Raw genomic sequence first — 24,557 nt, 5'->3', positions numbered from 1 at the left:
TGTTGTTGGGGGGCTCCCGGCTCTGTATGCAAGGGTCACCCCTGGCGGTGCTCAGGGGGCCGTATGTACGGGATGCCAGGGATCAAAGCCGGGTGGGCCACGTGTGAGGCAAACGCCCTCCCCACTGGGTTCTCCGTGGCCCCACTCCCTGACCCTCACAGCGGGCCGGATGGGGCTACAGGAAGGCGGGGCTACAAGCCCCCAGCCCATGGCTTCCCAGGGGGGCTGCTGATCGCCACATATACTGGGCCTGGGTCCCACTCGTAACCCTATTTACGGGGGCACAGTCTGGAATGGGAGGGGGCCTGACTTCCAGCATCCCCCCTGCACCTGTCACTTCATCAGGGCCGTTTCCACACCTGCTGGGCCACACCTGTGCCCCGTTAGCATGTTCCAGGAAGGGGCCGCCCCCGGGTCCCCCCCCCAAGCTGTTTTCTCAGCTGTGAGCGGGAACCACCCCGGGAAGGAGGGCAGTGACCACAGCCGCGAAGGGGGGTCCGGCAGGCCCTGCTAATGGCCTCGGGTAAGGGAGCAGAGTGGACAGGCTGCCGCACTGCCCTTGGCGATGGACACTGACAGGGCCGCTCCCTGCCCCGTGCTCGCTGCCTGCTCCAGCTCCCGCTCCTCACCTTCCCTCCCCAAAGTTCAGGCTTCTTGCCTCGGTAAATGGCTTTTCCGCCTCTCACCCAGCCTCTCATTTCTCCAGTTTAATTATTGAGGAGCCCTCTTGTCTCAGCCGGCAACATCAGCGCTGCCAGAGGGACGTGGGGGGGCCCTGGACCTCGGCAGCGGCCTGTTCCCCGCCCTCCTTCCCAGCCTGCCCCACCCCTGCTCCGCCCAGGCTCCATCCCTGCCCCCACACCATGCCCATGCACTGGGGGGTCTCGGCGCCCCACGCCAACCCGCAGGTCTCTGCAGTCCTCAGGAGGCCATGGTCCTGCATGAGCAAGTGGACAGAGCAACAGGATGCCCTGAGAGGCTGCGAGGCTCCCGGACGCCCCCTCGCCCCCCTCCCCTACACGCTACTGAGGCGTCACAGCAGAAGTCGGAGCCCAGGCTGGAGGGGCCCTGGGTCCCGTCCCGGAGCTGCTGCTTCTAAGAGCAGGCTTCCTGTCCGGTTTTTCAGTCTTTGGCTCCGGGGTGACTCCTGGCTCTGCACTCAGGGAACACTCCCGGAGGTGCCCGGGGGATCATATCCTTGGGATGCCGAGGATCGAACTCGGATCTGAAGCATGCAAGGCAAGCGCCTTCCCCCTGTACCATGCCCCAGTCCCCAAGAACAGGTGAAGGCCCTCCAGGGACAATCTGGACTCTTCTGCCCTGAATGACACCTCTGGGCTCCTGTGCCGGGCCCCACCTCCAGATAGGGGGGATAGGGGCTCTCTCTACTCCCAGGAGCCTCAGTGAAGCCCCAGCAGTAGGGGCCCAGGGGCTTCCCCCACAGAAGCTGCCTCACCCCTGCTCTGATCTGATTCTGCAGCACCCACCCACCCCCTTCCCAGGGGCCGGGATCTGTGTCCCACCTAGAGGCTGACAAGGAGTCTAGGCTTGTCCCCTGTCCCCTCTGCAGATGGCCCCGTGACCTCGAGCAGATGGGTGGGAGACCTCCAGCTGACCTGAGCCATCACCCCCTCCTCTCTGCCCTCCACTGCGCACTGCGAGTTGGGCAGGGGAAGGCCGTCCCCTCCTGTCCCCCAAGAGTGTCCCATAGCCCGGACTTATCACCCCCCGGGTGTGGGCAGACCGCTTTCCACTTCCTGCCCGTGTTCCCCTGGGGTCTCTAAACGTCTGTTTCAACAGTGAGTGAGGGCACTTCTGGTGGGGCAAGAACCCCCAAAAATCTGGTACTGGACACTGCCGCAGACCCCAGGAACTTTAGGTAGCCCAACCTCAGGCTAAGCCAGGACATCTCCGGTCCACTTTCCTGTGGGACCCGGGAGCTCGGGTCCACTCCCAGGACCCCTGGCTGGCCCCTGACACAGGCCTGAGGGTCGGAGGTTCAGGGTTCAGGCCTGGTGACCTGGGGGTCCAACTCAGGGTCTCGCGCATGCCAGGCATAGGCTCTCTCCCTCTGCGTCATCTCTCTGACCCTCCCAAGCCAGAGACCTCCCAGTCGGGCACAAGTGGGCCAGCCCCAGTGCCTCCCGCCCCGGCACTGCAGCCTCACAGACAGAGCAAACAACCCCAAAAAGAAACCAGCGTGGCAGTTTCCCACGCTGCCTGGTGTGTCTGAGGCTGGAGGTGAGGAGAGAGGGGCCTCCGCCAGGAGTGGGGGGACCCAGGAGCTTCCTGAGTCTCTTCCTCCCTCTTCCTCCCATAGTCTCACTGCACCCCTACACTCTCTCTCCCTCTGTCTCCCTCACACACACGTACACGCACACACACACACACGCGCGCACACACAAACACACATGAGCGCTCACACAAACACAGAGCAAATAAGGCAGACTCTCTGCGAGAGGAACGGGCACATAATTATTGGTAAAATGCTTGTAATGTTTTTCTCTCCACCCAGTAGCTTTCGGTTGTTTTAGCAGCTTAGCGAAGCACTTGGCTCCAATTGAATTGCAAATCAGCAGCTCTTGCCCCGGGTAGAGAGGAAGGGAGGCGGCTCGGAGGGGGGCAGGGAGGAATTCCAGAAGGGAAGAGAGAAAGGTGTGCAACGAGAGAGACCAGGGAGGAAGGGGTGAGTGAGGGTCCTGTCTGGGGCTCGGGGGGCGAGGCAGGAGAGACGGAGCCGCCAGCTCCCCACGGCCCCTCCCCGGCCCTCTCCTCTGCCTGCTCAGGGCTCTGCTGTCCGACACCCCAGCCGCATAAAACCAGGACACATTCTCTAATCATAATCTTGGGGTGGGGCGGGAGGGCTGCACCGGGCTTTGGAGCTACCCAGGAGAAAAGCAGATCTTTCCAGGGAATTGCAATTATGTGAAAACAACGTCAAAACAGAAGTCTGGCTTTAGCTCCCTGGCCCTGTCCGGTGTTTTCTCTCCTTCAGCCCGCCTTCTAACGATCTATCTCCTTCCCTACCTAGCCTTCTGCCGGTGCCTTCAGATGTCTGACTGCACATCTCCCCCCACCCCCCTTCTATCGCCGGAACACGCTTCCTTTCCTTCCTCGCCACCTCGCCCGCTGAGTGCTGGACAGATCCCATCTCGACCGGCATTTCAGCACCGCGGTCAGCGCCACGGGCCGGTATTTCAGTACCACGGCCAGCGCCACAGGCCCGGCCCAGCCCTGGTTGCTTCCTCCCCCACACCCCTGCAGCGGGGGCTCCTGGCGGGCACTCACCTTGAAGAGGCGGAGGATGTTGGCCACCATGATGGAGACGGAGCTCCCGGAGGCCCCGATGACCCCCACCACGCGCTCGGGCTTGGTGATGATGGGCGGGCCGCCGCTGCCACAGCGCACCTCCGTGCCGTCCTTCTCGATGAGCGCCTGCACGAAGGTCAGCGACTGCTCCAGGGCGTGGGTGTCCCGGGAGCAGGTGTCCAGGATGCGGGCGCCCAGTGTGATGTTGGGCAGCAGGTCGGGGTCGTTGTTGATGCGGTCCAGGGCGAAGAGCATGGCCTCCAGCCGGTGGATGCCCTTCTCCTTCTTAAGCTCCCCGCAGGCCTTGCCCTCAGAGCCCCGGCCGTGCACGGGGAACAGGCCGCCCAGCGTGATGTCCCCGTCGATGCGGATGGAGTTCATGTGCGGGTGGCCCTTGGGCTTGCCCAGGGACGAGGGCACCCAGAGGCCAGACAGGCTGAGGACCAGGCAGAGGGGCAGCGGGGCCCACCACCAGCCTCCGCCTCTCTTCCCGGGCATCGTGGAGACCCCTAGAGGCCCATGAAGTTGGGGGGCCCCTCCTAGCCTCGGCAGGCGCCGGGCCCCCAGGCCCGGGTGCGCATGGGCATGGGCCCCCCGCAGGCCTCTCCAGGGCGGCCTCAGCAGCAGCGGGGCTGAGGAGAGCCCACAGGGCGCCTCATGCTGGGGCAAACGCTGGGACCAGGCCCCCGGGGGGCGGGGAGTGGCGGGGTGCAGGAAGGCGCTGTCCTGGGGCCCCGGACGCCCCGCAGACCTCTTCCTGGTGGGCGGCCGTGGAGGCGGGCGCGGACGGGTGGCTGGGCGTCAAGGAAGAAGCACTTCCGCCCTCTTCTCCTGCCGACCTTCCCTGGGGGGGGAAGAGAGAGCGAGGATCAAACATGGGTTATTCTGATCTCTCACCCGCGAGGAGGCCGTGCCGGAGAGACACCCCAAAGCTCCCGGACTTGGTTTCCATCCTGTCTGCCGCTCCACTTCGCCTCAAGTGGGAGCGATTCGGGCAGAAATTAGGTCAGGCCGCGAGGATAGCTCAGGGCCTGCACCCAGGGCCATGCACAGGGCCGGCCGGGATCCGACAGGCACTGGCGAGGGAGGAGGAGGCCCTGCCCCCCTCTCTCACCAGCAGGAAAGAGCAAGCATCCTGGGGCGCTGGGCCCATCCCAGAGATGAACAAACTGAGGTCAGAGCATGAGCCCATCATGCCCTAGCCATACGGTCCAGGAGCAGGAGCAGGACACCTCGGTCCCCGGGATGCTCTGGGGAGCAGAACCCCACGGCCCTACGATGGGGAGCCCCCGCTGGCCCGGGGGAAGCTGGGCCGCCAGAGTCCGGGTCCCCCAGCTGTGACCGCCCCGGGCAGAGGCTGAGCCCAGGGCTCGTGGATGCGGCTGCCTCCCCGCTTCCTCAGGCTCCTTCTCCCCTTCCCTCCTCCTCAGAGAGCGAGCGGGGCTCAGGTTACTGCACATTATTGTCATCATTGTCATTATTATTGTTGTGGTGATTAAATATTTATCTGCAAGGGTGGAGGAGGAACAGCAGCTCTTCCTCATTCGCACGGCTAATTTGGGCTAATTTCCCCTGGGGTTCCTTCCTCGCCCCGGCCGCTCGGAGCCAGCACCCTCCACCCCTCCACCCGGGAGGCCTGGGAAGGAGGGCTGGAAGCCGACTCAGGGCCAGGCTGGGGGCGCAACTCGCGCCTCTCCCCCGGGACAGAGCCACGAACAGCACTACTTGCCCAGGCGGTGCCTCAGTTTCCCTACTGTTGGAAGAGGGGTCTGTGGTTGAACTGAGGTATCGCTGGAGACTGGTCCCTACATCAAGGCCAAGTGGTGGTCTCAGGGTCATTGAGACACACACACACACACACACGTACACGCACAAGCCCTGGGGAGTAGGGGGAGCAGGCGTGATGCCCCAGCGCCCGCCCAAGAGCCCTCTGGCCTCTCCCTCACTGCACACCCCTCACCAGAGCACCCCTTGTACAGCAGGGAAGACGCTTGCCTTGCACCCAGCGGACTCGGATTCCGTCCCCAGCATCCCCATGGCCGCCTGAGTACCACCACCAGGAGTGGCTCCTGAGCACAGAGCCCAGAGTAAGCCGTGAGCACCTCCAGGTGTGACCTTAAAACAAAATCAAGTAAAAGGCCCCTCTTGTGAGTTCACTAGCAACTTCTTCAGTCCCTGCTGCAGGTCCCTGGCAGCCCAGAGACGTCACCCACTTCTCCCAAAGCCACACAGCAAGGCCAGCTCCAGGGGGTACCGTCAGCACCACTCAGATAGCACCCACAGCACCGGCACCTCCTCCTCCGGCAGTGACAGTGGCTGGTCGGTGGCTGGGGCTTGGGGCGCAGGGGACGGTGGAGCTGCGAGGCCCTCTGCCCCGTGGTTGTGGGGGGTGGAGAGGCTGTGGTGGCCGAGGACAGCAGGTCAGAAGGAGGAGTCCCCAGGAGAAACAGCTCCCGCTGGGGCGAGCGCTGGGCAGGGCGGGGCTGGGCCCAGACGTCACTGTCACAAGGTGGGAGCCTGTTTCCAGGCGGGGAGCGGGAGGGGCGGGCACCTTGCCAGGGAACACTGTCCCCTTGTCATCTTCCTGTGAGAAACGACAGCCCGGACAGCGGCGTCACCTCCCACGTCCAGGTAGAGTGCTCTCCCGCAAGGAGCACCCTCACCCGTCTCCAGTGGGGTGCTGAGACGCTGCACGGCACAGCCACACACGGACACCACCACGGGCACGGACACAGACATGGACACGGACACGGACAGACATAGGCATGGACACAGACACAGACACGGACACGGACATGGACACGGACACAGACACGAACATGGACACAGACACAGACACGAACATGGACACAGACACAGACACGGACACAGACAGACATGGACATGGACATGGACACAGACACAGACACAGACACAGACAGACATGGACATGGACATGGACACAGACACAGACACGAACATGGACACGGACACAGACACAGACACAGACACGGATACAGACACAGACACAGACACGGATACAGACACAGACACAGACAGACACGGACACAGACATGGACACAGCCACATACAGTCACAGACCGTCATAGACATAGACATGGACACGAACACACAAGACACGGACATGAATACGAACACACACAGTCACCGCCACGGACACAGACAGACACAGCCACATACAGTCGCAGACACAGACACGGACACAGACAGACACGGCCACGGACCGACATGGACACAGACCTGGACATGGGCACAGACACAGACACAGCTACACACAGTCATGGCCACAGACATGGCCACAGACACGGCCACAGACACGGACACGGACACAGACATGGTCAGACACAACCACAGACACAGACACGGACAGACACGAACACAGACATGGCCACAGACACAGACACGGACATGGACAGACACGGACAGACACGAACACAGACATGGACATGGACACAGACACGGCCATGGCCACGGATAGACACGGCCACAGACAGTCACCTGTACAGCCACAGCCACAGTCAGGCCCTGAGCCACGCTCACTGGCCAGAGGACCCCTCAGGCCTGGCCAGCTCGGGCCTCTGGGGCCCCACCTGGAGGACGGGGAACTGTGCAGCTGGGCAGGTCAGGGCGGGGCCGGGGCGCAGGAGCCCCCACCCCGCTCTGCTCGGCACCTGAGCGCTGGCTCCTCCGGCCCACCACCGGGCTCAGCTGTGTGCACACACAGGCTCACACACACGCACACACACACACACACCACACGGAGCAATTACCACACCACACACACACACACACCACTGGCAATCACCACACACACCCTACCCTACACGTAGAGACACCACATACACATTCCACACATACTCCACATGCTTACCACACACACATACACATACCACATGTGCCGTATACAACTTAGGCACACATCACACACACCACATACTACACATACAGACGCCACAGACCACACATACACAACACACACCCCGTACACCATGCCACACATACACACAGCACAGCACACACCACACAGCACCACACTCATCCCACACATGCCGCATGCTACACACTCATGCACTCACCACACACACCATACTACAACTACCATACACACGTACACACCGCATGCACACCACGCACACGCCACATATTATATATGAGCACACCACAACACACTTACCACACACGCCGACCCCACCCACACATTACACAAAACACACAAAACGCAAACCGCGTACACTCAGACCCCCTCGCGCCTTACACACCACAGGCTCGAGCGGCGGGCACCTGAGAGGGGGCCACAGAAGAACCCACAAAACCGAGTCCAGGCCTCCCCGGGCCGAGGCCGCCCCCGCGCTGCCCCCCGCCCGGGCCCCCAGCTGCCGGCAGAGCCGGCGAGTCGCTGCCTTTCAGCCTCCCCTGCCTTTGATCCTGCTCCGGGAACAAGGGAAGTAAAAATACCCGGCATGAAAGGAGCCACAGAGCAGGGCTGGCGTGGGGGGCGCTGAGGCGGCTTCCCCGGAGCCGCCTCCTCCCACGGGCAAGGGGGGCTGGGGGCCTGGGCTCCTCAGGCAGCCCCAGTCCCTCCCGTGCTGCGAACCCCGGGGGACGCTCCCCGCCCCTGACCCCGCGCCCCCGGGCGGCAGCTTAGGACAGAGCTTAGCTGCAGCCTGTGCCACACACAGCAGGGTCGCGGCCAACAGGCTTTTCCAGAACATTCTCCTGCGTGAGCTCAGCTATGATTGGGGAGGGAGCCGTGCGGTCTAGCCTGGGGTCTCAGGCCCGCCCCAGTCTCAGGGCCCCACCGCACCCTCTCAGGGAAGGGACAAATCCCGTCCACGGCCGGGGTCGCACAGCCCCTGCTCTGGGTCAGGGAGCCGCCCCGAGCCACTCTGAGGAGGCTCGGGCCAGGCCTCAGGGTGCAGCCAGGCCGGCGAGGGCTCCCGCCGCCCCCAACCCCCGTCCTTCCTTCCAGTGGGCCCCCCTTCTCCCTCCCCAGGCACCTGCCGTGGGCAGCTCAGCCAGGGGCCGTGGACAGGCCAGGACAGTGTTGGCCGGAGTCCAGAACCTCCCGCCCCATCAGAGAACTCACACCTCACATCCCCCAGAAGGGCAGCCCCAAGCCCCACTCAGCTGTGGACTCCAGACACGACCAGCTGCCCGCTGGCCCCCAGCAGGCCAGCCAGGCAGGCTGGACAAGGCCGACTCCGGGGAAAACTCCGGGCTGCTCCCACAACCAGGCCCCAGGAGTCCCCGTGGGGGGGGAGTCTCTGTGCATGACGGAATCCTGGGCTCTGGCCCCTTCTCTCCCAGGTGACCCACCTCCAGTCACACACTCTGCCCCCAGCATCCCCCAGCCTGGGCCCTCCAAGGAGGAGGGGGTGTCTGTTCCACCCCCCCACCTTCTCCCCCTGTCCCTGAGCTGCCCCACTCACCCGCCTGCTCCAAGAACTATAACCCAGAATCCCAGACCTGGGGACTAGAGCAATGCACGGTGGGGAAGGTGCCTGCCTTGCACACAGCCGGCCTGGCGTGATCCCCAGCAGCCCACGTGGTCCCTATACGGTCACCAAATGTGGTCCCCTGAACTATACTGCCAAGAGTAATCCTGAGTGCAGAGCAGCTGAAAACCCTGAGCATGACCAGGTGTGGAGGGAGGGAGGGAGGGGGGAAGGGTGAAGGGAGGGAGGGAAAGAGGGAAGGAGGGAGGGAGGGAGGGAGGGAGAGAAGAGGGAGGAAAGGAGGGAGGGAGAATAGAGGGAGGGAAGGAGGGAGGGAGAGGGGGAGAAAGGGAGGGAGGCAGGAAGGAAGGAAGGAAGGAAGGAGAGAAAGAAAGAAAGAGAGAAAGAGAGAGAAAGAAAGCAAGCAAGAAAGAAAGCAGAAAGAAAGAAAGAAAGAAAGAAAGAAAGAAAGAAAGAAAGAAAGAAAGAAAGAAAGAAAGAAAGAAAGAAAGAAAGAAAGAAAGAAAGAGAGAAAGAGAGAGAGAAAGAGGGGAAAGGGGGCTGGAGCAATAGCTCAGTGGGTAGGGCGTTTGCCTTGTGTGCGGCCGACCCGGATTCAATTCCCAGCATCACATATGGTCCCCTGAGCACCACCAGGGGTAGTTTCTGAGTGCAGAGCCAGGAGTAACCCCTGTGCATTGCCAGGTGTGACGCAAAAAAAGGAAAGAAAGAAAGAAAGAAAGAAAGAAAGAAAGAAAGAAAGAAAGAAAGAAAGAAAGAAAGAAAGAAAGAAAGAAAGAAAGAAAGAAAGAAAGAAAGAAAGAAAGAAAGAGTGATCTCACCTTGCAAGGAACCACTTGCAAACCTCCCACCTTTCCCACGGAAACGAGGGCCTGAGCCCAGAGCGGCATGTGGGGCATGGGGGAGAGAGCCAGGGAGGGCCCCTCAGCTCAGCTTCCACATGCTGATTCTCCCTGGCCTCCTCCCTGTGAGGCTCAAGTAGCCACTGAGATTCCTCCTCCTGCAGGAAGCCCGCCCTGATGACACCTGCTTCACCTCCTTCCTCCACAGCTAGTCCCGGGAGGAAGCGCCCCTCCTCCCTCTGACTTCCGGCACCTGGGATCGGGGTGCAGAGGGGACCCATGCGCTGCTCTGTCCTCACACCTGCCGCAACCTCCAGCTCTGGGCCACATTCCCGGCCTAGAGCTCTCAGCTCTGCCAGGTGCCAGTGCCCCCGGTGCTGAGCGCCTGGGGACCGCTGTGCCCCAACGAGACACGTCCTGGGGCAGGGGGTGGCAGCCCAGCCACACACACTGCCACGGGCATTCCGAGTCACAGAAGAAACCGGAAGAGGGGCTGTTCAAGGAAAGAGCGTCAGGGAAGGCTTCTCTGAGGAAGTGGGTCTGGGCACAGACTTGAGCTGGTCCGGGCGTGAGCCACGTGCATGAAGGAGAGCAATGTGGTCAAGAGCGTGGCAGGTGCCAAGGCCCTGGGGCGGGCGGGCTGTTCCGGGAACAGCTGGGGGCGGGGGGGGGCTGGTGCACTGAGACTGGTGAAAAGGGAAGAGACCAGAGGGTGCCGAGCCCCATTTGAGGACCACGGGTTAGAGGAGGGTCTCTGGGAGTAAATATGGGAAAGAGATGCTGTGGGGGCCGGAGTGATAGGACAGCAGGGTGGGCGCTTGCCTTGCACATGGCCGACCTGGGTTCAATCCCTGGCACCCCATAGGGTCCCCTGAGCATCGCCCGGAATATTTGTTGAGCACAGAGCCAGGAGTCACCCCTTGAGCATCACAGGTGACCCAAAAAGCAAAAAAAAAAAAAAAACACCCTGAGGTCCAGGATAGCAGGACTAAGGCCCCAGCACCTCCCAGCAGAGTCTGGATAAGGCTCACCCTGAGCTCCCCGTCACCCAGAGCCAGGATCTGCAGACAGTCAGCTGACCCCGAGTCCCGGTTCTCTGCAGATCCCCAAGCTCTCCTTCCTGTGCCGCCCAGACACACACACACACACACACACACACACACACACACACACACACTCAGCAGTCAAGTGGGCAAGGGCTCTGCTCGCAGCCGCTGCTGTGATGGGCTTCGCCGCCCCCGGCCTTTCATCCTCTCGTCCTCTCCCCTCCTCCTGCTGCTCCCACTCCCTGCCCTGCCCTGGGAACCCCCCAGGCAGAGTGGAGGTGCGAGGTGGGCCAGACACCCCGAAAGGGAGCAGGGGGTCCCTGAGAGGCCACTGCCCGCCCGGAAGTCACCAATCCAGGTCAAGTCCCCAATCTTTATTCCTATATTCAAATCTGAAAATAACCTGCGGCCGTGCCAGCGCTTCTGCGGGAGGTCGCGGCCCCAATCAAGAAAGCGGGTCCGGGGCTACTTCCTGCCACCCGGAGGAGTGGGGGACCCCTCCTGGCCCAGATGCGGAGGCCTGGCAGGGGCAGTGAGGCCCCGAAACGTCCTCCCCGCTTCTTCCCTGCCGGGGAGCGGCACTCTCTCCAGGAGGCTGAGCCGGACCCCGCTCCCGGGCCAGGTGGGCACGTGTGCCTGCCCCTGGCCCCGTGCCATGAGTGGCAGCCACCCCTCGGGGCCCGGGTCATGCCCCCAGGCAGCGTGATCCCCAATTTATTTAACGGCATGCGTACATGTACGTCTCTGCCTCGCCGCTGCCGCGAGAGGCATCTAAACGGCGAAGTTAATCATAAAACACTTCGACGGAGTCTCCGGCTTTAATTTAGAGGGTGATTTCCACCATCCTCGCGGAGCGCCTTGTTGCAAGGCGCCATAAGCATCTCCAGAAAAGCCTCCTTCAGGCTGCGGGCAGGGCCGTGGGCAAAAAGGAGGGCGGACGGGGTTGTGGGCAAGAAGGGGTGGGGGCCGGAGGGAGCGCGGGCAGCGGGGAGGGCAGCCGGGGCTGAGAGCGGGAGGGTGGGCGGGGCTGCGGGCAGGAGGGGGGAGAGAGGACAGGACCGTGGCGGGCTCTGGGCCAAGGGCGGGCGGCAGGCCACGGTCTCAGGGGGAGCGCGGGCAGGGCCACGGGCAGGCGGGCTCCGAGAGGCGGTGCGGGCGGGCCGTGCGCAGAGGTCACGTCTCTTCCAAGCGGGTTCCCTTCGTCTCTCCCGTTGGGAAGTAGGTTCGGGCAGGACAAGGCGGGGGTCTGCGGGGCACACAGGCGGGGTTGGCAGGGGGCAGAAGGAAGGAGGCAGGCGCGGGGAGGGTGACGGGCAGAGGGCGAGGTCAGACCAAGGCCGGAGGACGGCCACTGCTGGACGAAAAGAAATGCAGCTCCGGGGGCTGCAGCAATAGCACAGCGGGGAGGGCGTTTGCCTTGCATGCGGCCAACCCAGGTTCGATTCCCAGCATCCCACAGGGTCCCCCAAGCACCACCAGGAGTAATTCCTGAGTGCAGAACCAGGAGTAACCCCTGTGCATCGCCGGGTGTGACCCAAAAAGAAAAAAAAAAAAACATGAAATGCGGCTCTCAGGAACCTGCAGAAAGGACGGGCAGGGGCTCGGGGCCCCTGTAGGACAGCCCCCCCGCTCTCTGGGGCAGAGGGCGGAGACCGGGGTCCCCCCTGCTCTGCAGGAGCATGTCTAGGGCTGAGAGCTGCAGAGAGGAGGGTGTTTGCCCCCCAGCCGGAAGCCCTCAGCCCTGGACAGCGGGCAGCTCCCCTGCGGGGCCCCAGGTGGCCCCCGCCCCCACCGCAGGGGAGAGCGGCCTCCACAGCTGCCCAGCCTGCCCCCGGGGTCTGCCCACTGGAAAGGTGGGTGCCGGGCAGGCAGATGTCTGGGGTGGGTGGTAATTAGGGGCTGCGGCTGCACACTCGTCTGGGGGAGAGGACAGGTCTAGCGTCTAATTATCGCGCTCAGAAGCTGCGGGTCCCGCTTGCAGCTGCTGCTGCCAACGAGTCCCGCAGCGGGGGGACAGGTGCGGCCAGGGTGCTGGGAGTGGGGTGGGGCCCTCGGAGTCCTCCTGTCCGGCTCCCACGCCACGCCCAGCCGCCGGCCCACTGCCCCCGGCTCTCCCCTGCTCTGGCTGCCCGTAGCCGTCCGCCAGCCTCCTGGGAAGCATTCCCGGGGACGCCACGCAGCTGGGGCAGGGCAGCGGCCACGGCAGGCCACTGAGGCCGGGAAGCAGCTCAGCCCCCGGCCCCACACTCAGGCCAGCTGCAGCCCCAGCCCGCCCGCCAGAGCCTGCCCAGAGCCGGCCTCTCGCCCTCCGGGTCTCTCTGCACCCCAAAGGCCTCTCTGGTGGGGGTGGGGAGCACAGTGGCTAAGACGGCAGAGAGGGTAACTTTGGGGGTGCCTGGGCCCTAAGGGGGGAGGTGATGGGATGACAGACAAAGTGCGGAACTGAAAGGACGACGCCTGGGATCATCTCATTCACAAGTGGGCATGAGGGTCAGGGCACGGCCCCCGGGAGCACCAGGGACAGCATCCAGGGAGAGAACCAGGAGCCGGATGGGGAGACCTGGGGGGAGAGCAGTGCTAGGGGGTGCAGGAGGAGGAACAAGGCCCTGACCACACTCGCCAGAGCCAGACTGCCCTCCCCCCTCCCCCCTTCCGTGTCACCGGCCGCACAACCCCAGTGCCCCGCTGGCCCTCTGCAGGTGGCCTCCAGGCCACCTCAAACCAGGCTGTCAGGCCCTCAGCCCTGGCACCTGGGCACCTGGCCCAGAGGCCTCTGAGTACTGGGGGGCCCCAGGCCGAGCAGCCGAGGGGGCAGCTCAGTGGGGCCTTCCTTGGGGAGCTTGGGGTCACTTCTCCTGGGCGCCGGCAGGAGCTGAAACTGGAACCGGCAGACTGTGGATGGGGGCACAACCGGAAGACCCTTGGAGACAGGCGGGGGCCTGCCCGAGTCCCGACTCACATTCCTCCCCCACCACCCAGGGCTCCCACTGACTCGGCAAGGGGCACCCCACCCGGCGAACCCTGCCAGCTCACGTGCCCGGGCCAGGGGCAGCGCTGGGGACGCCGCGGGGAGAGACCAGGCGCCCTCTGCGTGGAGCGCGGGCGGGAAAGGCGGGTGCGGGGGGCGCTGGTCCGTCCGACTGGCCGCAGGACTCCCCGCAGCGGCCGCCCCATTTCCACACAAACAGCCTCAGACCACCCCGAGCGGGGGCGCAGCGCGGCGGGGCCCCCACCTCCCGGCCCCGCCCCCACGTGGGGAGGGGGCGCTCCTGCTCCCCGGCGCGGGGAAAGCCCGACCCGGAGGGGACCCCCCGACACGCGCGCGCGCGCACACGCGCACTCACACACGCGCGCTCACCCGCACCCGCACACACACTCACAGCCACGCAGGGGCGCCGGCCGGCCAGGAGCCCGGAGAGGGTCAAGTCCCGAGTGTCCGCGGAGCACCGGACCCCGAAGTCGCGAGGCTCCGCCGAGACGACCCCCCCACCCCGCCCAGACCCGGGGGCGCCACCCACCCCTCCGCGCCCGCGGGCGCCCGGCTCGGGCCGGTGGCTCGGGGCGGCGCTGGGGCGGGCGCGGGACGCGGTGGCCGCGGGAGGCGCCGAGCGCGCGAGGCTGGCGCTGCCCTCCCGCCGCGAGCCGCGGGCCAGGAGGGCAGCGCCCGAGCGCCCCGCGCCCCCGCCACCCGGCCTCGCCGCAGAGGGGCGCGCTCCTGCCTCTGCCCCCGCCGAGCTCCGGCCCGGCTCCCCTGCATCCAGCACCCCCTGGCAGCACCCCCAGGACGCAGACACTGACCCGGGCCCACACACGCCCAGCGCCGCTTCCCTCCCTCGGGGGCTGGGGGGAAACCGCCCCCGGCCCGAGGGGAGCCCCTCCGGCCCCGAGGGCTCCGGTCCGCGGGCCCCGCTCCGCGCCGTCCGGAGCGCGGGAGCCACCCGCCCCCCGAGCCCCGGGGACCCCGCCGCAGCGCGCGCCCCCACGGCCGGAGGGCGCCGTCCCCCGCGCCCGCTCCCCGCGGGCCACAACTCACCGCGCGCCGGCCAGGTCTGCGCCGCGGCGAGGGGTCGGGGGCGCCCGGCGGCCCGGGCCGCCGCTGCGGACACGCCGCCCGGGGGTCCCGCGCGCCGCGGGGCTGCGCCGGGGCCGCCCCGGCCGGAGCCGCTGCTGAGCGCGCGGCGGGCGGCGCTGCTCGGGCGGGCGCGAGCCGGGCTCGAGCCGGGCAGCGGGCGCGGCGGCTCCGGCGGCGGGTCCGGCCGGGAGCGGGGCGGCGGCGAGCGGGCGGCGCAGCCCCGCCGAGCTGCGGGCCACGGCGGCGGCGGCGGCGGCGGCGGCAGGAGCGCGAGCGAGAGAGCGCGCTGGAGAGCGAGGAGCGAGCGAGCGGGGCGCGGGAGACGGGGCGAGCGAGGCTGCGGGAGGGGGCGGGAGCGGCCGGGAGCACGAGGGGGCGAGGGGCGCCGCCGCCGCGCAGCCCCGCGCCGCCGCCGCTGCCGCACTTGCCCGGAGCCAAGCCGGCCCCGCAAGTTTGCGCTGCGAATGCGGAGCGCGCGCGCCGCGCCTCCGCCAGCCTTTTAAAGAGAGAGCGTCGGGGCGACCCCGCACCTGCAGGGCCCGGCGCCCCGCCACCCCGCCACCGCCGCCCCGCAGCTGCCTCTCCCCCGACCGCACCCCGCCCAGTCCCTTCCCGGAAAGTCCCCTCAGCCCCGCGCCCCGCCCCGTGCGCGGAACGGGGGCAGGGGGGGCCTTCCCCTCGCCCTTCGCGCGGAGCCGGACCCCCACAAGTCGAGGGGTCAGGGAGCCTCCGCCACACACCCCGGAAAGTCCAGCACAGCACCGCCGGGAGAAAGGGCTGCGCTCCTCCCCACCCCCTTGCGTCACCAGAAACCCCCACTCCCGGGCAGCTTCTCCCACATCCGCCTGCACGTGGCGTGTGCCCCCCAGTGGCATATCCATCACACACCCCGCACTGCTCCCGGTTGGAGCACTGGAGCGGGAGAGGCCCCCCCCATCAGCCAACCTCACCACCTATCAGCGGGGTCCTGTCTCCACTCCACAGCCCCATCGCCCGGGGAACCCACAGCCCAGGGCCCGCGACCCAGCGCCTCTCTGATGCCCACCTTGGCGAAGTGTAACAGGTGGTCTGGCGGGCTGTCTCCCGTGGCCGAGGGCAGGGTCCCTGGGTCCGGGCAGCCCCAGCAGTGTCCTCCCCGGGGGACGCGAGGAAAGGCCGGAGAGGAGCCGGCAAGCCCGGTTAGGGTTGCCCGAGCTTCTCGCCCCAGACTGCAGGAGAGGCTTCAATTAGAGCTGTGACGTGTGACTGTCCTTGTTCCTGGGAGGGTGCCGGGAAGGGGGTAGCTGGCGGCAGAGCAGGGAGGCTGGCCAGCGGCCGCCCGGTCAGGCTCTCAGCCCTCCAGCCGACCCGCCGGGGCCTGGGGACTTGACCCCGTCGTGTCACCGCCGGCTCTTCCCCAGGACTGGCAAAGCCAAGCTCCCCCTCCCACCATGGGCTGCCCCTTCCCCGCGAGCGCCCCTGCCCTTCAGACCCCCCTCCCTCTGCAAGACTCTGGCCAGGCCGGCAGCACCCTCTGTGCGCTTGGGCCGAGCACTGGGTGAGCCGGTGACTGTTTGGTGAGTGAGTAAATGTCGGCAGAGCATGCGCTCTCTGCTGCCACCCCGGAGGCCGGACCTCCCGCCTCTGGCGCAAGGCCCCAGCCTTATTTCACGCCTCTTCTGTGCAACCAGCACCCATGGGGCTGCAGTTCCCCTCCCAGCCCTCGTCACCCTCTTAAAAAAATGCCCCCCAGGGCCATGTCCCCTGAGCTGGACGAAGCTGATGGGCACGAGCGAAGGCCAGGAGAGCCCCACCGGCACACGCTGCCCTGGGCTGGCAGGAAACCCTGCAGCGGCCTCGCGTGCCCTGGGAACCGCCTGTCCGTGGGACCCTGGGCGCTGGCCGGGGCCCCTGCCCAGACTCCTCCATCTCCACCTCTAGGTCCCGACCGTGATGGGGACCTCAGAGCCAGGCTGCCCCGAGGGCGTGTGAGAAGCCACTCAGTGGCCGGGCCCTGGAGGCTCCCGTGCAGCCTGCCTGGGGCTTGGCAAGTGACACGGCCTGTCCGGAGGCTGCACCGGCCCGAAGCTGAGGCTCAAAGCTGAGGCTCAACGATGAGGCTCAAGATGAGGCTCAACGATGAGGCTCAAAGCTGAGGCTCAACGATGAGGCTCAAGATGAGGCTCAACGATGAGGCTCAAGATGAGGCTCAAGCTGAGGCTCATGCCAAAGGACCGTCAGGGGCAGAGCCACAGGCAAGGGGGTCGCGGAAGGGAAATCACATGTTGCACGCAATGGGCCCGGCCCTGCGTGTGGACACAGTGGCCGGCTCAGTGTGTGGCTGCAGCAGCTGGCTCTGTGATGGGTACCGCTGCAATCTTTGGATTTTGGCTTTCGGGCCACCCGCTGCAGTGCTCAGGGGCTGGGCCCAGCTCAGAGCTTGGGAATCGCTCCTGGCAGTGCTCCGGGGAGCACAGAACGATAGAACCCGAGGCTCCCCTGTGCAAAACCTGCTCTTGGTCCTTGGGGTCATCTCTCTGGCCCAGCACTGCAAGCTGAAGGTGAGGGCAGGGTTTGGGTCACTCCTGGCTCGGTGCTCAGGAGTGACCCAGACGAGGGCCAGGGTCAGCTGCATGGAAGGCAACACCTCACCCCTGCACTCTCTCTCCAGCCCTGCCACGGCAGCTTTCAATGCAAAACAGAGTCGTCAATATAATTTGATTGGATAAGTGAATAGGCAGAGGATGGGGGGGAGGGAGGAAGATGGATGGGTGGGTGGATGGATGGATGATGGGTGGGTGGATGGATGGATGATGGGTGGGTGGATGGATGGATGGATGGATGATGGATGGATGGATGGATGGATGATGGGTGGGTGGATGGATGGATGATGGGTGGGTAGATGGATGGATGGATGATGGATGGATGGATGGATGGATGGATGATGGGTGGGTGGGTGGATGGATGGATGGATGGATGGGTGGGTGGGTGGGTGGGTGGATGGATGGATGATGGATGGGTGGATGGATGGATGGATGATGGATGGATGGATGGATGATGGATGGGTGGATGGATGGATGGATGGATGGATGGGTGGGTGGGTGGGTGGGTGGATGGGTGGATGGATGGATGGATGGGTGGATAAATGGATGAATGGATGGATTGATGGATGGATGGATGGATGATGGATGGATGATGGATGGGTGGATGGATGGATGATGGATGGATGGATGGATGATGGATGGGTGGGTGGGTGGGTAGATGGATGGATGGATGATGGATGGATGGATGGATGGATGGATGGGTGGATGGATGGATGATGGATGGATGGATGGATGGATGGATGGATGGGTGGATGGATGGATGGATGGATGGGTGGGTGGGTGGGTGGATAGAGGATGCAGGGAGGGAGGGAAGATGAATAAATGAATGAATGGCTGATGGGTGGAGAAAGGGAAGGACAGCGAGGGAGAATGAATGGGTGGACGGGTGAAGAGTTAAGAGAGAGGGAAGATGGGGGGATGGATGGACTATGGATGGATGAATGAAGGGTAAGGGATGGGGAGGGGAGGAAGGAAGAGAGAGAGGGGGCTGGAAGGAGGGCAGGGGCAGGATGAATGAATGGATGGACGGGTGAATGGATTAAACTGAAAATAACACGGGTCATGGTTAATTGAGGGGCAGATCTGGCCCTGCCGCTCTCCCCACCCCTGCCCCCCGAGCTGCTTTCCCTCCGGCCATAATTATCCCGCCCCCAGCAGCTGTGTCACACAACGCCGGGCAGGCTATATTTTTCAGGCGTTAAAAAAAGAAACTGTCTGCCGGCAGATGGCTGAGCCTGTGGACTCGGCCATCGCGAAGACTCCCAGGCTGGGGCCCTTCCCTCAGAGCTGCCAGGCCACCGTCCACCACGCTGCGCCCTCGGCCCTGGCCTGTGCAGCCCAGCTCGGACCCCCTGGGAGACCCCCACCTCCCCCTGTCCACCCAGCTCCTGGGGGAGGAACAGAGATGCAGACAGACGCACAGACACTGCCGAAGACACGTGGAGACTGCCACACAGCTGCACAGACGCCACACACACACACACACACACACACACACACACACACACACACATGCACACACACAGCCCTCCAGGAAGTCCAGCTGGGGTTCCCCGCCCTGGAGCTGCAGGTGGTCAGACGTGACCTCAGAAGCACCCAGCCCTGAGCACCTGGTGACCACACAGACCTGAGGCAGCTCATCTCAGCGGGCCGAGCACTGCCTGGGCCCAAGGATGGCCGGGAGACATCCAGTTCCCTGGACACGGCCTGCGAGCTGCCCAGCCTCTCCCGCCCGCCAAAAAGAGAAACGGATCATTGAGCCAGAGTCCACGGTGGCCAGCGCTGGCTTAAGTTCTGGAATGTTCTTCTGAGCATGTCGGCAGCCCGCAGGGCCAGGCTGGGACCAGGAGGCCGGGGGCCCGGCTACCAGGGCTGGGCGTGTCTCCTGGCGTCCCCCTCCGTGAGATGAGGCACTGGCTGGGGGTCTCGCCAAGGATGCCAGGATAGGGGCGCGTCTCAGGCAACCCCTCAGGGTGACACAGCAGGGTGAACGGCTGTCGGTGGGGAACACAGGGCAGCAAAGAGGCAGGAGGTCATCGAGAAAATAATGATGAATCAGGGCTAGAGCGATAGCACAGCGGGTAGGGCGTTTGCCTTGCACGCGGCCGACCCAGGTTCGATTCCCAGCATCCCATATGGTCCCCTGAGCACCGCCAGGGGTGATTCCTGAGTGCAGAGCCAGGAGTAACCCCTGTGCATCGCCAGGTGTGATCCAAAAAGCAACAATAATAATAATAATAATAATAATAATAATAATAATGAATCCCTGTGGCCCAGAAATGGTTCCTGAGGTCCACTCTGCCTTCCTGCTTACCCCTGACCTCCCCAGTCAGGAGACGCCCGGGGCCCACCCCTTCTGCCCTCGCCACAGCCGACCCACGCCCCCACACTGCTCTCCAAGAGTGTGAAGGTTCAGGGACGGAGAAGGGGGGCGGGGTGTCCACAGACCCAGAAATGGCTCCAGGAGGGCAGCCAGCCCTGCTCGGCTCCCTGGAAGATGGGCTTCAAGTTAGGTTCCCCTGGAGAGGCTCCGTCAGACTGGGGGAGTTTCCTCAGACGGTGACAGGCCCCTGAGCACACAGGGCTCTGCCAGGAAGGACGACCCATCCCCTGCAGCCAGTCCTTGGGCTGAGGTCAGAGGTCAGTGTCCCCGCTTCCCCTCTGGGGTCACCCCAGCCCTTCGACCACCACCTGGAGACAGTGTCCCTGGAGGGCGTGAGATTGCCCCAGCCCGAGGCTGGGCACAGAGGGACCCCCGCCTCCCCCCCACACAGGTGAGCCAAAGAGGGGGACACCTGTTCTCCCTGGGTCCCGCCCCGAGGAACCCGTACAGCCCCCTAAACTTTCTCAGCGCTTTGGCTCGGGGCACTGCGTTGGCTAGAGCTGCAGTCCCTTTGTTCAGAGCTCCCGGATCCAAAACGCTCTGAACACCCGCCCGCCTGTCCCCAAGTTCTGGGCAGACTCATTTGGCAGCAGAAGCGACGGGAGAGAGTCGCTCTCTCGCTCCCTTGACGGGAGATGCTCTCGTTTCACTGCAGGAATGCGAGCGAGTTCATTTGTTTGGGGGATCACAGCCCCAGGCCTCCAGGCACTGCTGTTGCATAACGCAGCATCCACCCCGCACCCTCTCCCGGCTCCGGGCAGAGCTGGCCCCACGCGCCCCCCGGCGCCCGTGCTCCGTCCTCACCCCGCACACCCTCACAGGCACATTTGTGCTGCGACAGCAGAGACTGGACTGAACCCAAAGTGCCGACTCAGAACCCAGCTCTGAACCCCTGCTCGGGAGCAGATCCACGAGCCCAATCAGGCGCCCGAGCAGTTGCGGGGTGCTGGAGGAGCCCCCCACAAGAGAGACAGGCCAGCGGGGAGGGCGCTTGTCTTGCAGGAGGCCAGCCCCAGTTCCACCCGCTGCATCCCCCGTGGTCCCCGAGCCCGCCAGAGTCGGCCCTGAGTTCCCCCAGGTGTGGCCCCCAAACACCAAACACCAAGACGGGAGGACAGAGGCTCGCTCAGGGCTGAGGGGGGTCTCTGTCTCTTCCTGCCTCGGAGGGCAGGAGTGGGGCTCACCAGGCGGGTGGGCCGGGAGAGGCTGGGGGTGTTGGGGTGCGCTGCTCCGGGGACAGCCCTGGCTCGGGGGTCCTGGGGCCTGAGATGCTCCCCCTTTCCTCCCTGTGCTGCAGTTCCCCAGCCAGAGGCTGGGTCCGTGCTGCATCAGGCCTGGGGGCGGAGGGCCCAGGAGAGAGGGGCTGCAGGGGTGGGGGGTGGCACTGGAAGGGAAGGAGGGTGTCGGGGAGGGGAGAGGAGGCGAGGGGGGCGGGACGGGGCCCCAGGTGCCAAGGGCTGCTCGCCTGATCTGTGGCGCCCCCTCCCCCCCCCCCCGCTTGCTCTCCCCCAGCCTCCCCTGTCCCTCTTTCTTTTCACGACTCAGGATTTTCCAGCCTCTTTGCCACGCTGCAGTTTCAAACTATTTATCATTCCTCCAGCTCCCCATGTCCGGGGGGCTGTCAGCTTCCAGCCAAATGTCGTTAGGATGGATGTCGGGAGGCGGGATGTCAAAATACAATTAACATTTAAAAGCCCCTCCTGCCCCGTGCCTGGTGGCAGCCGCTCCTGCACTGAGTGGCGGGGCTCTGCGCGCCAGTGGGCAGCCGCCGGCCGGGGACGAGGGAGGAACACACACCAGCTGGCCACTCTGGGCACCTGTGAGGCTCTGCAGCCAGGACGGGACACTCCTTCTCCAGTGCTCTCTGTGTCCTTCCCAGAATGCCGCTCACCCCCGCACGTGCACACACACACATGCCCCCTCAGACACATACACAGCACACACACATGCCTACACACACACACATATGCCCCCCACATGCCCACACTGTACACACACCAGCACACACACATATGCCCACACTGCACACATACCAGCCCACACCTGCACACATGCCAGCACATGAACACACAGGCACACGTGTCCACATGCACACACCAGCACATGTGCACACAACACATGCACACACATGTACACACTCACATGCATGCACATGTGTGTACACATGCATACATGTACATGCACTCATATGCACCCACACATGATGCATACCCGCACTCATATTCATGCATGCACACACTCAAGCAAGCACACACACTCACACATACCCACACATGCGCACACTTGCACACTTTCACATGCACACACGTGTGCACCAGTACACACACGCAAGCATGCACCCACCACACCCTGACCTCTGTCACAAAGGTACAACCGCCCAGTTACAGACACGAGCCACAGCACTCACCTGCCCCAGGATGGCCCTTACTTTGAACACCACCCCCAGGTGTCAAACAGGCCACATGTCGCCTGTGCTAGCCCGGATTGAAGGCAGGGGAGTAGTGAGAAGGGCGCCTGGGGTCTCGACCAGTCTGGGGGCTCCCCTGCCTGTGACACAGGCAGAGCCCCTCCTGGGTGAGTGATTGACAGGGGGCTTAGGAATGGGGTGTGTGTGTGTGCACCCCCCCTTCCTTAGAACCTCCTTCCGACTGAAATCCCGACAGCTGAGGGGTCGGAGGGAGGCTGGACAGGACCCGCAGCACCGCCCTCGAGCAAACCCCAAGGGGCTCAACTGCTCCCCTGCGCCCCTGCAGGGGGAGGGGCTGACCCGGGATGGGCATGGCCAGGGTCAGGCGGCAGAGGAGGACCCCAGCCGGCTGGCAGGGAGCTTGAGACCCATCCCCCAGTCTGCCCGAACCGCCTGGCGCTCCTCCCTCACCTCAGCGACCCCTTTCTCACCAAGGCCCCCCACCCCCCGCAGAGGTCAGCGCAGGGGGGAGACTGGCCCGCGCCCCTCCCCCTCCCTCGTGGCTGCATTTTAATGGCATTTGATTGGATCGGATGCGCTTTTAATCCCCTCCTGGGACGCACAAGGAGGGTAGGGGAGAATCTTTAATTCATCAAACTGAAATATTAATAGAACGCCATCCAGCTGGAGGGGCGGGAGGCCCCCACACTGGGGGTGGGGCTGGCATGGGGGGCGGCGGCTGGGGGGGGAGGGTCCTGCGCAGCCGCCCCTCGCAGCCCGCGTCCCAGACACCCTCCCGACGGCCGCTGCAGGGCGTGTCTGAGGGTGCAGATGATGCCAGGGGCCGGCCACCGCAGGTCCACCCAGACTCGGGCCTCTGCTCCGGACCCCTGCCCAGAGGCCCCGGGCTCAGGGTCCGTGGAGCCGGGTGTGGACCCTGAGGGTGGACGGGCAGGGCTGAGTGGGACAGGCTCACCCCACGCCGAGATTCTGCCTGTACACCCTCTCGGGAGCAGCTGGGAGGAGCACGGGCAGTGCGGGACAGGCCCGGGCCGCAGGCCGTGCGGGAGGGACAGTCCAGTGGTCACGGATAGTGCAGGAGGGACCGTCCAGGCACCAGAAGTTCGGGACCGAGCAGCCCGTGGGGAGAAGGAGCGTCTCGTGGCACGTGGGGACTCCGGGGAACAGAACTGCAGCTGCGGAAGGATGCGTGCGCGGGGTGGCCCGCCGAGCACCCCAGGGCGCCCCGCGTGCAGACGGGCCGGGCCGGGCCGGGCCGAGACGGGCGCAGGGAACCGGGCCGAGCCGAGACGCGCGCGCGGGGCGCCCCACGCAGGCCTGCAGCGCCGCCCCGTGGCCGAGCGCCGTCCCTGCAGAGGCGGGCCCGGCCGATCCCGGCGGGTGCGGGCGGGGGTCCCGGCCGGCCGCGGGCCCCTCCCCGCCGCTCCGAGAGAAGCCGCGCGACAGGGTTGTTTTCCACCTGAGCGGATCCGGGAGGAGGCCGCGGGGGCGGCGGGGGGTTTATTTCAGGGCTGCTTCCCAGCTGCCGCCGCCCCCTCGGATTCGTGAGCGCCCGGCTCACCTGCTCCGCATGGGGGAGGAAGGGGCCCCTGCGACGCCCCCCACGGCTAGCGGGAGCCCGGCCGGCGGGCCCGAGCCAGAGCCGCGCGGGTGAAGGGCATCGGGGCCTGGGGATCAGGAGGCTTGCGGGTGTGGGTGATGGGTCGTGCATACAGAGGGGGTGCCCAGGCAGGAAGCTGCACCCTCAAACTTCCCAGCCCGCTCCTGCCCCTCTCTGCCAGGCACGTGGTCCACGCCCTTCCTGCTGGGAACAACGTGGGGGCTGCGGCACACCCCCAAGCCAAGGCCCGTGGGAGCGCAGCCACGACTGAGCCCACAGGCCCCCATTGGGCCACACCTGGGAAGGCCCCGGCAGGGTGGGGGGAGGCACCCTTGCCCTCCTCCTGCAGCTCTAAGGGTACACAGGACACCCCGTCTTCCCAGAGCCTCAGAAGCTGGGCCCAAGCACCTCGTGCCCCCTCCAGCTGCCAGAGCGGATGACACACGGGCATAGTGCGTTTTCCTGTGAGGGCCCGAGTCCCTTCAGAGGACATGTCTGGGTGGGTCATGCAGACATGGAGCATTGGGGGGGGGGGGGGGAGGGAATGCTCAGTGGGATGACAAGAGTGTGGGAACTCGGTAGGCAGCATCTGTGGGACATGGGAAGGCAGGAAGCCCCTCCTCTGGGGTCTGGAGGCTGCGACCAGCCCTCCCTGGGGCTGGCCGGGGGGTCTACAGGGACTGCAGTCCCGGGAAAGAGACATTACCAGGGGGTCGGAGAGATAGCCCAGTGGGGAGGACTCTTGCCTTGCACACAGCCAACCTGGATTCAATTCCCAGCACCCCATATGGTCCCCGAACACAGAGCCAGGAGGACGCACTGAGCAATGCCAGGGGTGA

At 65.1% G+C, this 24,557-nt stretch overlaps 1 protein-coding gene across 5 annotated transcripts in view; it reads right to left on the bottom strand.

Moving 5' to 3' along the window:
- Positions 1–15,917, bottom strand: part of GRM4 (glutamate metabotropic receptor 4) — a 99,677-nt gene extending 83,760 nt beyond the window's left edge. For 3 of the 5 annotated variants that reach the window (XM_055124982.1, XM_055124985.1, XM_055124986.1), the window contains exons 1-2: positions 14,687–14,798; positions 3,289–4,153 (exon numbers count right to left, since the gene is read on the bottom strand). In XM_055124982.1, the coding sequence (XP_054980957.1) occupies positions 3,289–3,807 (519 nt within the window). In that variant the 5' untranslated portion in view covers positions 3,808–4,153; positions 14,687–14,798. Of the gene's footprint in view, positions 1–3,288; positions 4,154–14,686; positions 14,799–15,465; positions 15,562–15,770 lie in introns of those variants that run through there. The other 2 variants (XM_055124983.1, XM_055124984.1) reach the window with 2 other exon arrangements.
- Between the last annotated feature and the right edge of the window lie 8,640 nt (positions 15,918–24,557).

This window comes from Sorex araneus, chromosome 2, assembly GCF_027595985.1.
Source record: "Sorex araneus isolate mSorAra2 chromosome 2, mSorAra2.pri, whole genome shotgun sequence".
NCBI classification, from domain to species: Eukaryota; Metazoa; Chordata; class Mammalia; order Eulipotyphla; family Soricidae; genus Sorex; species Sorex araneus.
Note: the sequence above shows the minus strand (reverse complement) of the source record. Positions and strands in the feature narration are given on the sequence as shown.